The sequence below is a fragment of the Lissotriton vulgaris genome, chromosome 7 (assembly GCF_964263255.1).
Source record: "Lissotriton vulgaris chromosome 7, aLisVul1.2, whole genome shotgun sequence".
NCBI classification, from domain to species: domain Eukaryota; kingdom Metazoa; phylum Chordata; class Amphibia; order Caudata; family Salamandridae; genus Lissotriton; species Lissotriton vulgaris.
The window spans coordinates 959,451,833-959,466,501 of record NC_141695.1 but is presented as its reverse complement, the minus strand read 5'-3'; the positions used below and the strand labels follow the sequence as shown (position 1 = coordinate 959,466,501).

General features: G+C 42.1%; 1 protein-coding gene across 3 annotated transcripts in view; it reads right to left on the bottom strand.

Moving 5' to 3' along the window:
* Positions 1-14,669, bottom strand: part of GABRG2 (gamma-aminobutyric acid type A receptor subunit gamma2) — a 553,433-nt gene that overhangs the window by 241,416 nt on the left and 297,348 nt on the right. For 2 of the 3 annotated variants that reach the window (XM_086931400.1, XM_086931401.1), the window contains exon 4: positions 3,196-3,416. In XM_086931400.1, the coding sequence (XP_086787526.1) occupies positions 3,196-3,416 (221 nt within the window). The remainder of the gene's footprint in view (positions 1-3,195; positions 3,417-14,669) is intronic. The other variant, XM_086931402.1, reaches the window with a different exon arrangement.

The following is a 14,669-nucleotide window of genomic DNA, read 5'->3' as shown; positions in this document are numbered from 1 at the left end:
ATTGGAGTTTCCACGTAGCAATGGATAGCCCAGGGCCTGGTTCTTGACACTGATAGCTTTCAGTGGCCTCTGTTGGTGACTGTCAGTTAGTGGAACTGTCTGTGTACTGGGATGCATCTCTGAGCAACTTAAGGTAAGGTGCTGCACAGATGGGGTCCACAAGTGAGGAGAATGATTCCCAAAGGATCACTCCAGTGGCTCAGGAGAGTGTCGACAGAAGGATCCAACTTAGTTCAGAAAGGCATCGAACTGACATGTGCCCCTGCATAACAGGACCTTAATTCTGTTGCCTAAGCAGGGATGCTCATTAAGGTACTGATTAGTTTAACCAGGCTATTGGCTCAAGGGGGGTCGTGTTGGACTTTGCACTTTCTTCAGTATCATCTCAATAATGTTTGCCTTCACTCCATTGTTTCTGAAAAATTTTGTGTTGGCTTTTAGGACTCTGCACACTTTACCACTGCTAACCAGTAGTGAAATGCTTGTGCTCTCTCCTTTAAACATGGTGCTATTGGCTTAAATGCAATTGGCACATTTAATTAACTTCTAAGTCCCTAGTAAAGTGGCACTCTATGTACCCAGCGCCTGTAAATTAAATGCTACTAGAGGGCCAGCTGCACTTTTGTGCCACACACCTAAGTAGCTCTTTACACATGTCTCAGGCCTGCCAATGAAGCCTAATTTTGAAGTTTTAAAATGCCAATTTCACTGCCTCCCCTAGGGTGGGAGTTTTCATTTCCACCAGGTGAAAGTGAATGGGAGTCTTTTCATTGCTTTGAGAGACACAACCAGCCAGACCATGGTAGTGGAAAGACTGGATTCTCCAGAGCAGTACACCAGCTAGGTGTGTAGGATAACTCAGGCCCAGGGGCAAGACATTTTCTGCCCCATGGCCCTGGTATCCCTGGAGTGGGGCATGGTGGAGAGTCGCAGTGGAGGGTCATAGTTAATCACCAGATGCCTGTAAACTGCATTAAGGGGAATGTGCTGCTCCCCGGTGTCAGGAGAGCTGGGCGGGGTGACCACATAGGGTGCCCTAACAGTTCAGTTTTCTGGTGGACCACTCCAAAAGAGAGAGTAAAGAGGCCCAGATCACAGGGCAGGAGGTGAAAACAGTCCACAGTGGAAGGATCAGTGGATCAAGGGTTGTGAGCACCCCAAGACTGACCTTGATGTGGCCACTACTCAGAAGGAGGTGCTCCTTACGATGTCACAAACACAGAGGTCTGGAGACCTGCACCAGGCAGGCATCTGCATGAAACAAACAGAGTGTGTCACCATTGGGAGGGTGGTGGTTCCCAGTGAAAGTCCTGACGAGCCAGGCACCTGTTCAGCTTCATGGTACACACCCTGGTGTGAATGGCTAGTCTCAGGCTACCACTCCTGAACTGGTGAGAGGTAAACTGGAAGCAAGGTGCCTAATACCTGGAGCTGTTGCCCCCCTCTCTGAGAAACCTCAGAGGTCATCGAACCCTCAGAAGCCCAATGTCAACTCCTTGCCAGCCCCAAGGATGGAAGAGAGGCCTACCCAATATTCCCACTTAGCGCTTACACCTAGCAGTTGGGATGCCTTTGGCTCAAATCATTATCTCAGACAAGGATAGGATACATTGAAAGAGACTTCAGAGAGGCTTTCAAAACGCCATTGATGAAGAAACTAATCCTACACCGCAAAAACTTGAACAAAGAGTGCAATAAACTGCTACAAAAACAGAATGATTAGAACAACATCCTGTGTGACTCACACAAAGGCTTCAGCCTATTGCATGGAAATTGGTATCCAGCACATCCATGGAATGGATGTATTCCTTCCTCCATAACAGAAGCTATCAACGGTTTACTGAATTAATATAATTTTCATTCTAAAGGATGGCTTGCAATACCCCAGAGGAGCCTTCAGTCGAAATGCATTTTTTCATGCGCCAATGGTTTAGTTGCTAGAGAATCATCAGGTACATAGCCAGCTGTAAACTGATCGCATCAGAATCCATATTTTATTGGACAACAATTTAGAGTCAGAGAGGTCACAGAATATTAGACCTTGTGTTCCATTGGAAGAAAAATAATATCCTGTCTCAATGGAACTGAAACTGAGAACCTGTTAAAAGTAACACGGGGCTATTACAAGTTACATTAGAATGATCCAGAAGCCTCAAAACTAGAACTTCCACATCTCAGACTATATGAAACCTCAGGATGATCCTTCATATAAATCTTTCATTCATTCCACAAGTTAATTGAGCAGGCCTTGCTCAAGAAGGTCCTTCCTTTAATGCAAAATATGTGAGTTGAATTAAAAAGAGACCTAGTAATGAGATAACTGGATGCCAATAATGTGGTCTACAGAAGGTTCCCAAAAAAGCTCAGTTTACGGAATCGCTGTGCTCTACTTTAACCTCGCGAAAAACATCCATGCAAAACAGACCTTAAAGCACTCCATTGGCTACCAGTAAAAACCTGGCCTAATTTCAAAATCCTTTTCACCATGCTCAAAATGTACTGGAGCAAGAGACCTGAACACCAACAAAGAGCATAGCCCCAGACACCAGGCAGGAAACTGCAATCAACAAATGAGCAACTTATCCAGTAAGAGAACTTCAATGACTAAGACATAGAGGCAGATGCCTCTATGTCCGAGAGCAGAGCCTGACTATCTCCTGTTCTAAAATCTCATAAAGATTAAACTCTTTAGACTGGCCTTCATCTGATCTTTGGAGTCAACAACATATTAACACTTGTTAATCTCCAGTACCTCTTTCATTGCATTACAAGACGTCTTCCTTTCAGCACTTGGCTGCGGTACAACCGAACATGCTCATTACTTTCCAGTTATTCAAAAAAAACAATACATAAAGACATTTCATATCTCCCCGAAAAAATACAATGAGTTGGGCTCAACCCTACTCTAGGACATATGCACAACTTCTGAATATACTTTATTCTCATCACTGTTGGGAAATTCTCCGACTCTTCCTGCAATAATTATTCTGAAACAATTTGTAGTGTGCTGTTATAAATTGATACTAATGTATAAAATTCTTATCAAACAGGTAATCAATCTTCTAGTTGAAACTGCAATATTTTTCTATGACTATGTTTTTTTCGAAAAGTCATTTTTTGGAGTCTATTTCTCTAACGTAAAATTTCCAAAATATTAGCCACCAAGTAAATGTAAAGGTGTTATAAGTATCCTACCTTAAAGTATACAGTACTCTGCCATCATTCCAGATCCTTAGCATCCGATTGGGCGTCGTTATCCAGTGAGCATCAGCCTTCTTTGAATTTCGGAAGAATGTGTCTGGTATCCAAATCTTACCAACCATGTTGCTGTTGAGCCTTAAGACTTTCATGGTACTGTTAAACTTCAGACGTCTGTCATACCAGGTTTGGGCAAAAAATATATCAATTGTATATTCCTGTATTGTTAAACACAGAAACATTAAAAAAAAAAAATGTTATCAGTGTACTGTCTTTATTTTCAGTTTTCCAAATTTTTTATGATTTCATTACTCAACGTCAGTGACCAGCAATTTGATAGACATTTGAAAACTGTCTGTACGTGCCAATACCTAAAACTATTTTTGATGTTATGTTAAACTTTTCAGGGACAGACAACTGGGATTAAAAGCGAATGCTATTTTCGTTACAAGCTAATGCATATACTTTGTTATTGTCCATTAGTTTGCATACCCAAATTGTTCAGGGTTTGTAGACAGCGCCGGCTTTATGCCAATGTATCCGGTGCAGCCGCACCAGGCGCTGACTTTGGTGGGGGGAGTTTTGTTAAAACGTATGGGTTTAAACGTAAGTGAACGTCCTTCTAAGTGCAGCAGTTTTCAAGCAACAATAAAAATGTTAAGATAACTCTGTTGATTAATGCTCCTGCTGGTGAAAAATCAGAACTGTATCTACTGGCAGATTTGACTCATCATAAAGTAGCGCACAGGGTTAATGTGCCTGCTGCAAATAACGAGTACCATGCAGATCACAGATCTGAGTGCAACTGAACTATGAGTAGCATTTTAAAAAAATTAAATGTATGCCAGAAAGGGACTCTGGAGAGATGAGAGGCATATTGCTAGACAGTGGTAGTGAGGGAATTATTGTAGAAAGTGGGCATGGGGGCCTCCAAAAAAGACTGTTGCACTGGGCGCCACCAGCGATAAAGCCAGTCCTGTTTGTAGAACCCATTGCTTGGAGTCCCTGAGTGGGCTTCATCAAACCTTGCAATTCACAACATTAAGCAATCACATATGCAGGAAAGTACAACATTCTGCCAGCTATGCTGAGAAGAATAACCCCTACAGAAAGTTAAAATTTCTACAAATTCTGGCAAGCAGATTTGTTTTGCCAATTCCACTCTTTTTACAGAATGATCAAAACTTTTATTTTTCACTGCCAGCCCCCATTTACTTTTGTGCACTTGTACATTTGACAATCATTGAATTATAGACCTTGATTAAATTTAGGGCACTGGTCCAAGACCACCAAACCTATAGTAAGTCGGCAGGCCAGATTATGACTGTGGAGGCGGTCACATGGAGGTGTCTTGCTAAGGCTCATAGGAGAGCCTTACAAAGGGACCACCATAGAAGCACCACAGCCCATTCCTCCATGAGCAGAATGTACAATGTTGTGTATTTCTGTCTGCGCAGGAACAGGTGGTACAAAATTACAGAAGGGCACAAGCACAGAGGCAACAGGGGGCCCTGTCAGGCCCCTTTAGTTTCCTCACTGCTACCCTTTTCATGGTGGGCTCACCGCCATGAATAGGAGGGCAGTGAGGAAACTTGTAATATGCTCGATGGTGCTGTTGTGGCACTGCAAGCATATTATCCTTCTTCATACCACTGCACCACCACCATGGAATCAAGGATCCCGGCGGTAGCAGCTGTCCAGTGGCAGTCCAACCACCGGCCCTTAGTCAATGAAAATAATACCTACTTTGATATATTCAAATCATTTTATGACATGAGTATTACCATGTGACACTCACTTCTTTCAGTACAGATCTTTTTTCCTCACAATGACACATGCGGATTCCAATAAACTCCTGACGCTGAGAAGAATACTGAAAACCTTTCTTCTTTAACATGCAATTCATCTGTTCACATTTGACACCACGGTATAACTAACATTTTTGAGGTTTTATTTATAAATTTATTTACAGAATCTAATATGTAATATAAAACAGAATTTCTTACTTCTTTGTTCCACATAGATATAACACTTTTCAGCAGTAATCCATCTAAATTCTCAGACATTATCAGTACTTTGATCTTTCAACACTTTGTGGTGTGAGAACATAATAACTGTGTAATTGTATTTAAGGTATTCACCTTGCCTATACCAGGTAGTGTGGTTAAATTTTCACTGTTGGACATCGCTTTCTGATTGTCATTGGGATGGGCATTAGGTAGTACAGTCAATAGGGAAGTCTCTGTGTGGGCTTCAAATATTTCTTGACTGAGAAGCTGAAGGAATTAATTTTGCATAAAGGTCAAACTATTTGTTACCCTATATCAGGGAATCAACCAGTTCTTATATTTGGGTGATCTGCCTTGTCCCCAGCAGCCTGCCACTAATCTCTTTCTCTGTAGCAGGGCTAGGGATGTATACTGTCTGTGTGTGCATTGGTGCTAGGCAGAGGATAGTGCGTCAATGCATTGAGGGAGCAGGAAAGCATATTATCTTGCTTGGTAAATATGGTTTAATCTTGCCCTCTCCATTTGATGTGTTATGTATCTGCGGCCACAAGAAAAAGTTCTCCAGTGCATGGCAATTCACATGTTGCACTGGGAAGGTAGGGGTTATTGCACCTAGGGCACCTCTCAGTTTATAGTAAAGAAATATATCTAAGGGGGTACATTGCATGTTTCCTATGAAGGTATGTTTTGCTACAACTGTTTTGTAGTCATAGAGGTCCCCCCATTTAACCAGCTCTCTTTGAAACAGTTGGGAAACTGGCTTAGGTTCATGTTAGAGGTACTAGTGTATGCTGGGGACAGGGAAAGGAGGGTGAGTAGAGATTTCCCAGACCTACTTGTCTCCCCAGTTAACTGCATACCCTGGACCTACATCTAGCTGTCATCATAATGAGAGCATGGTGATGGGTGAGGGCCTCAATCAGCGCTCTCAATGTTGTTGGGCTATCTTATCTGTTTTAACCTCCACCTACAGGCAATAGGGTAGGGATAGAACTATTAGTGCATAAAGTGTGCCTGAGCACAGACATAGTAGTATCCGGGGTCTGGAGCCTGAAACCCTCCAAGGTGAAATGGCAGTGTAAAGGTTTCCTATTTGATCCTAGGCTGCTTATTAGCCCAGGTCAAGTTGATGAATTGGGTAAGAAGGCACAGCACCATTCAAGTGAGAAGTCAGAAGACACAGGAAAATAGTTCACCTCCCATTGTTGGAGGTGGTACATTTGCAATTTTTTTCCTCAATTGATAGTGATCCCGGACAAAGATCTAAATCTAAGATATTCTCAATTTATCTCATTTAGGGCCAGTTGTATCAAGGCTTTTGCGACTCGCAAAGGCCGAAATTCGCAGAATTTCGGCCTTTGTGACTCGCAAACAGCCTTTTAGCATTTTTTCATATGTATGAAAAAATCGCAATTTAAGGAATCGCAATAATTTGCGATTCCTTATTTTGCCATAGCATTTAAGGAATCGCAAATTTTGCTATTCCTTAAATGATATGTATGTAACATTTTGAAATTGCGATTTTGTGTTAAGAAATCGCAAATTACCACTTGTAGTTGGTGGTAATTTGCGATTTCTTTTAAAAATGCCCTATTTGGCATTTGTAAGGGTGGCATGTGAGGCACATACATGCCCATAGGGCATGTATGTGCGCCACATGCACACACATGTAAATTTCAGGGGTGCAGCAGGGTGTCTTTGAGACACCCCTGCACCCTTGAAATAATTCTCAAATTGCGATTAGCTAATTGCGAATTCGCAATTTGAGAATTATTGCACTATCATTCCTATGGGCCTCCTGGCCCATAGGAATGAATTGGAAATTATTTTTTATTTGCGAATTCGCAAAATGCGAATTCGCAAATAAAGAATAATAAGGAATCGCTAAAAAATTGCAAATTTGTACATACATTCCATTTTGCGAATTCTAAATAGCGATTCACAAAAAATCGCTATTTAGAATTCGCAAATCGGAATCTTGATACATCTGGCCCTAAGTCATCTACTTGGGTTGTTTAGAAAGTGGGTCATGTCATGAGCATAGAGTGAAATAAGGCTATGCTTAGCATTACACCTAGGGTCTGGCCAAATTTGTGTTGTCATACTTTAGCTGCTAGGCTTTGAGAGCTTGTTCAAACAGGATCAGTTATAAGGGGCAGACCGGTCGTGTACCTCTATAAACACTGATGTTAGTTGACAGGCAGTCATTATGTATAATCTTGAGGTTAGGGTTGCATAGTAACTTGTTCCAGTTCAAAAATGAGCCCAGTAGGCCCATTCTGGCTAGGATGGTGTCTCCTATGCAAAGAATCAAATGCCTTAGAGGCATCCAAAGAGACTGCAGTGAGCATCCAGATTCCAATAATGCACCACAGAGAACAGTGTTCAAAGGTTATGGGCTGTAGAGCAACCAGGAATGAGTCCAAATTGGTCTGATTCCACCATATTTCCTAGTTGAAGTTTCAGTCGATTAGCAATAATTTGGGCAGGGTTTTAGTATGGCAATTGAGGAAGGACATTTTTTAAGGCTTTTTAACCGATTGCAGTCTGCTAGCAAAGTATTGTCAGATGTGACCTTTAACTAGTAAACCAAACTTGAATTTTCGCAATGTAAATAATACTATTCTTCAGAAGAATTGTCTTTATCAAATTTAGCCATGTGGCATGACTAGTTTGGGAAATTTCATGACATTTTAAAGCTTATAGGATACCATGAGCCTTTGCAAATCATGCCCATTCTTCTCACATCCTGGCCACCTTACAGATTTCTATTTTCAAACTCATGGATTTACATGAAGTACCAAGGCCACATGTTGAATCAGGGCTGCTAATCTACCATTAAGCCCTTGCTGCATATCCTACATCAAGGATGTTTTCCCAACACGCACTTTCAACTGCCAATGAGCACACATGTGACATCTGCAAATCATGCAAAATGCAAAGATCAACCCATTCCTGAGTACTCCAAAAGCGCAAACTATGGAACTAACAAACAGTCATTTTACAGGATGTATACTTGCATCTCTTTGTTGGACTGGGCATTCACTGATTGTTCTATTTGTGGTGGGGATAGAACAATAGATATTTGGGGGTTTTCCCTTTGTTAATGTCGTAGACAAGATTTAAGAATTGAAGAGACCTTCCTGAGAATTCCCAGTAGCAAAGGAGATTCATGCAAAAATGTCCTCTAGATGTGATGTTATATACTGAGGATCTCAGCTACTGACTAACCAGTAGTCCATCTCAAGCCTGCAATCAGTCAGGTTTTAGACAACTTAGATGAACAGACACTCTGGGGGGTCATTATGATCTTGGGCTTAAAGCCTCCACCCAACAGTTGGCATTTCCTAGACCGCATCAGAACCCTTCTGAACGACTCTGTTGGTTTACAATCCGCCCGACCGATTACAGTGTTCGTGGTCAGCAAGCAAACCACGTGGTCATTCCAAATCAGTTCCAACAAGCTCGCAGAGTATCCATGCCGGTCAGAACCGCATCATGCACCTCTATGAACAGAGTTTCAGACCGACCGATTTCAATGTCGATTTCTAACATCAAAAAAGGTTGTTGGAAAGTGACTTTGGGTGCCCCTAGCAAGAACCCCTTCATTCTGGGGCCTCCGGTAGGGGGCCAAGGGGATAACTAAAGGACCCCCTGTAAAACCATACACTGTGGCAGGTACAATGGGGTGCCTACAACAGGGTGCACGTTTTCCACACTCACCCCATTTCCCCATAGGAACTGGTGTTATGGCCGGGTGTCGGTCGAAACAAGGGCTCCCAAAGGAAACAATGAGACTACGACCGATCAGTGTTCGGTCGCATTGTAATCGGTCGGTCGGACCCGCGATTCGGTCACTTCAAAATCCAAGACGGTGTTGGGCAGGAAGTTTCTACCTGACATGTGTGCTGCTTCATGCAGCACACATGTAAGTTACAAAAACAGCATTTAAAAAAAATAAACAACCCATGGCATTTTGCATTTTCCATTTGTGCTGCACAAGGCAGCACACAGGGAAAATTCTAAAACGAGGAGAAATAAAGCATTTCTTGGTCTTAAGTTTGCAGTTAGCTCCTATTTACGCTGCCTTGTGAATAGGGGACAGCGTAAATATCAATGGGTGTTGGGGTGGAACACCCACCAGAACACCCACTGCATGGAGCCTTTCACTCTAAACACAGCGTGAAAGGGGGCCTATTCACAAGGCAGCGTTAAGCCACATTAAGTGGCTTAACAATGACTTGTGAATAAGGCGAGACCCCTATCGCCACCACAACATCACTAAAAGTGAGGTTGTGGTGGCGATAGGGGCTTGTGAATATGCCCCACAGTGTCAGCGGGCTCAACTATAACCTCGGTTTCATCTATCACATTATATTGAAAATACTATATTTCTGAGATGATATGTATCACGTATCCCACCATCTAACTCTTCTATGTACCTTGCTAACTTTCAATTTAATAAGCTTAATTAGCTGTTTTTGATTACGCTTTACTTCTTTCCTCTAATTTTTATTCTGATATTTCAGGTGCAATTATAACAAACTTATTTCACTGTTATCGCTGAGCTGACTATTCTTTAAGTGTCATGGGAAGGGAGTATGCAATAGCTTATATCCTAATGTTATGGAGTTTCTCAAGAATTTGATTTATGTGCACTTATGTACTTTACGTATTATTCCACCAAGTTTCGTTATTTCTTTATCTATATTTTAAATACATATAATTGTCGTTCTCATTTCTTTTGTACATTTCTTTTCTTCTTTCACATTATGAGGCCTTACTTCATTCATTTCAACTCTGCCATAATAGGCCCATATTTTAAATGGCCCCACCGTAACTCTCTTGTCCTAGTTCTAGATTATTTCCCCATATTCACTATTCTTTTTACTGACTCTATCATTTAAAGTTTGTCTTTAATTCCTTCCCCAATACCTGTAGCAGAATTGTATAATATATACAAACGACACACATATCTATTTTCCTCTTTGGCTAGCCTGGAATTTCCATCTCCTGTTCTGTTTAGCCTAAATTATCCTTTTTGTTGAAAAATCTATATCTTTCCCTTTGCCTCCATTTTGTATCTATTTTTGACTGTAGTTTGTGAAATTCTATCTTAGCTGGGCTTGACATGATTCTTTTTATCAGCAGTATATTCATTGGCGTGCAGTTTTGGTGCATGTTAATAGATCCATTTATCTATTACGTTTGCTGTCTTCTCACCTTCTCTCCTTCACCTATAGTATCCTTATCCTTCATTTGACACTTATTGACTGTGGACATATAATAGGGAGGCCTAAACTGTATTTTCTGTATTATCCATATTTTGCTCACCTTTTGGTTTAAAAACAAGATGTTCCAAGATGCATCTTCTCAGTTTTGATTTATCTTACTTCCAACTTCTTCTACATTAAGGGCCTGTTTAAGATTTTGATGGACAGTGTATTCTATTGCAACATCCATGGAGTACCCTGTTAGAAGAGTGGTTTAAGTTATCATCTCCGATGACGAATTCACAACTAATTTTTCAATGGGTTTATATGAACCCTTGTGATGGTGGTGCATAGAAACCTATACAAAACACTGCAGGGCCGGTAGTGAACTCTAAATTTGGCAGAAGAAGGACTTGGCTTGAGTTTATTGGACAAGGGACTCTATCACAAATGTAAGAGTAACATGTCCAACAACTCTCAGTCCGCCACCCTATTCAGAGTCTAACAGACTGCAAGGTTTATGCCACCAGGGTTAAATTTACTCCCTCAGTGTAAACTTTCCTCTGACGGCCCATGAAAGTAGGGGCCATCTGAGGTAAGCCATCCAGCCGTCCGCCCTATTTAGAGTTGTCAGGTGCATTTCTGTTTTTTACCATCTGTCCTCATCTGAAATATTCGGAGAGTGAGGAACAGTAAAAATAAAACAATATATCCCCATACTTTAGGAGAAAACCCTCAAAGAGTTGGAGCATTATTTTTTTTTATTTCATATCTACAAACTCCTGCTTTGAGAGTTGTTTTTGGAAAAGAATAAACTTAAAACTGTTGGTGTGAGTGTTCATCACTAAAGACTTACACACACCAAACTTTAAATGGGGTGTATGAACTGCCAGACAACAGTTCATACAAACCCATGGAGTTCACAGCTGGACCAGCAGTGAGCTTTAAATTTGCCAAATGGAGTAAAGGCAGGGTGGCAAACGTAAAGTGCCCTGCCAACCTGTCAACCTTTACTCCAATCGCCACACTCTAAATCAGGATATATGTTTCTTTTTTATTGCAACATTTTTGCTAATATTAGTATATGACTATCTTTATTTCTGACACAATTATTCAGTGTTTGGATTATGTTAAATGTTGTGGATAAAAGCAACACACAAGGTCAATAAATACATTCAAACTATAAAACAAATCTCTCCAGATAAGACTAAACAAAGACAATTAATCCTCTTTCAACCATTGAATGGCATTTCGGACCATGCCATTTTCCTTGTGAAGGTGTGTGATTCGATTGCAATTTATTTCAGACATTACTATAAAAGGGAAACCATTATTACTGCAAATCCCTAACTAAAATTAATTCTACGATATTTTAACTCTTGCTAAAAACTGGGTGTTCTGAGGGAAGGCTCCATAGACTATGTGTGTCTGTATTAAAAAACCCAAGCCCAAGTACATGTGAGTGTTTGCAAGCATTTTGCGATGCAGGGCATGCTACGAAATTCGTTTTGTTATTTAAATTGTTTACTTACCTCCAAATATCCATATGCCGGTTTTTATCACCCTCCACCCTGCTCCTCCCCCGCCCCGCCTCCCTGCCCCACCGCAACTCCCTCCACAGGCCGTGGCTGGTGTTTGCACCAGCTGCAAACCCCAATGTGCAATGCTAATACATAGATCCATGTTAACCCGTGGAGCAGGAAAAAGATTGTCAACTTCCTGAATGTCATCTATTCTGGACACAGGAAACTAACTTTACATCAAAAATAAAATGTAAGGGGGGTAAAAATAAACTGCCTTTTAGGACCATCCCACATGTTCCATAATGCCAGAAATTAAAAATAATGCCATGTTTGTTTGGTCCTTTGTATATTTTTAAGTTCCATTTAAAAAAAGAAAATGAACGATGTTTATCTATGCAGACAGACTATAGAACAATTGGCCAGAGGAGATTTCTTCATGCCCTCTCATCCAGGTAAGAAATCAGTCAAGACTATCCTGCTTGTTTAGACATCACAATTTTTGCTGCAAATGCCTGTCCTAATGTTTTTTTATATTTTTTTACTTCCTACATATTAGACCTGGCACCATTGGTGTGGGTTTCCCCTGTATTCTTTTGTTTTTACCTCCTATGTTTTTGCTGGTTCAGTGCCGAAGTGCTAGTGCTTCCTGTGTAAATTGTTGTTCTGGATTTGTGATTCTATGATTGGCATATTTGATTTGCTTGTCAGACCCTAGTATAGTGCACTGTGTGTGCCCAGGGCCTCTAAATCAAATGCTGCCAGTAGGCAGCAGCACTGATTGTGCCACCCACAGAAACAGCCTGTAAAATGTATCTCTGGCCTGCCATTGCAGAGCCTGTGTGCAGTCTGGGACTGCCTTGACGACTTCACAAGGGCACATACGTGCCAGTCCCCAAAGGTACCCTTGTGGACAGGGTGCATTATATGTGAAAGGTAGGACATGGCCAGATGTGTGTGGCATGTCCTGATAGTGAATTACTGCCAATTTCATTTTTCCCTATTGCAAGGCTACCTGTTCCCTTAGGACTGAATCTGGAGTTTGTTTATAACATCTTATAAACATAACTGGCCCAAGGAACAAGGTAGAAAAATCATGTTTAGTATGCCTGAGCTCAGAATGTATAAAGTGCCTCTGCTAGTTTGTGTATTGCATGTCTGGCTTTTTGATGACAGGGGCTGGAGAGAGACTGTGGTTCCAAAAGTCTGATGAGCCAGGGCTGGGCTGAATGGACCTGGGCTGCATTTAGTGTACGGGGTGGAGATTTAATTTTCACCTGAATGGGCCTGGTCTGCCTTCTAAAATGCTGTCTCCACCTCCTGCCAGGAAACGGCACCAGTGAGGACAGAAATGGTTTTGGCCAGGTACAAACACTCTCTGCCTTCAAAGAACAATGTATTTCCGTGTACAAAAAGAGGGGCCCAGACCCCAAACTTTTAGATCACTTCTGGGAATCAAGAAAAACCTTTGCCAAGGAGAAGAGCTGGAGAAGCTGAGGAGGAATACTGTCCCTGTGCTGTTTGCTGTCTGGGGTTGGCCTGCAGTGGCTGTTTGCTGCCAAGGGAAGGAGAAAAGGAATTTGCTGTTTGCTTTGTCATCTTGAGGAAGATCTCCAAGGGATTGCATCTGAGCCTGCCTCTTGTTCTGAAGTCCCAGGGAGACAAAGACTTCATCCCTTCTGTCTCTCTGCATCTGGAACTGCTGTTTCAGCTGCTACAGAAACAAATTGCGGTGAGCGATGCCGTAACCTGCACCAAAGCCTTGGGCACCACTCGTGAAGAGCACGATGCACTGCTTGGACTAGCACCGTAGGACTGCCGCCTGCTGACGCAGTGACGTATCCACTCCGAAGCCATCATCGAGGCCGCTGAGTGTCCCAGGGCTAAGGACACCGCTCATGACGCCCACGCACACCGTCCCAACTCGCACCGCAGCCCCACCTTCAGTAACGCCAGTGCTTCATCAACGCGGAGCCGATCCTCGAGATGGGTGACTCCCGAATCCATTGACATTGTACCGTTGTAAGGAACAGCCGTCTTGCCGCCCTTCGTGACATGACCTCCCCGACACAGTAAGGAACCGACTTCTAACCTCCTCTGTGCTGAAGTGAAGAACAGAAGCTTCACCTCTCCCGGGGACGTAAGGAACCGACACCGCAGGCGCCAGAAAAGAATCACCTCCCCGATTCTGTGCACCGTCTTTGCTTTTATCAATTCCAGGGTACTGTCTAATGTGGGTCTGCTTGACTCTGGGTCGGATGCCGCACTCTTTGAAGTCTGTGCTGTTCTTTGGGATTTTCATCTGTCATACCGTCGTAATAACTCCAGGTGGACTTATTTGTTACTGGAACCATTATTTGAGTGAATAACCTATTTTTAGGGATATGTTTGATACTGTATTGTGGATGTTTTGTCGGGTGGTATTGTGTTGGTTTGGATAAGGATTACTTATTTTTCTTAAGTGGTGTGGTGTCAATGTGTAGTGTTTTCTCTGTATTACTGTATGTGTTCACAAATGCTTTACACACTACCTCTGAGATAAGCCTGTCTGCTCGTGCCAAGCTACCAAGGGGGTGAGCAGGTTTTTTTTTAGGAGTGTATTCCCCTTACCCTGACTAGAAGCAAGGCCCCTATTTCGACAAAGGTACCTGCCTTTGCCAACTAGAGACCCCCATTTCAAACACCACAGCTAGCACTTTTTATATTGTTTTTCTACATCTGAGCTAGGT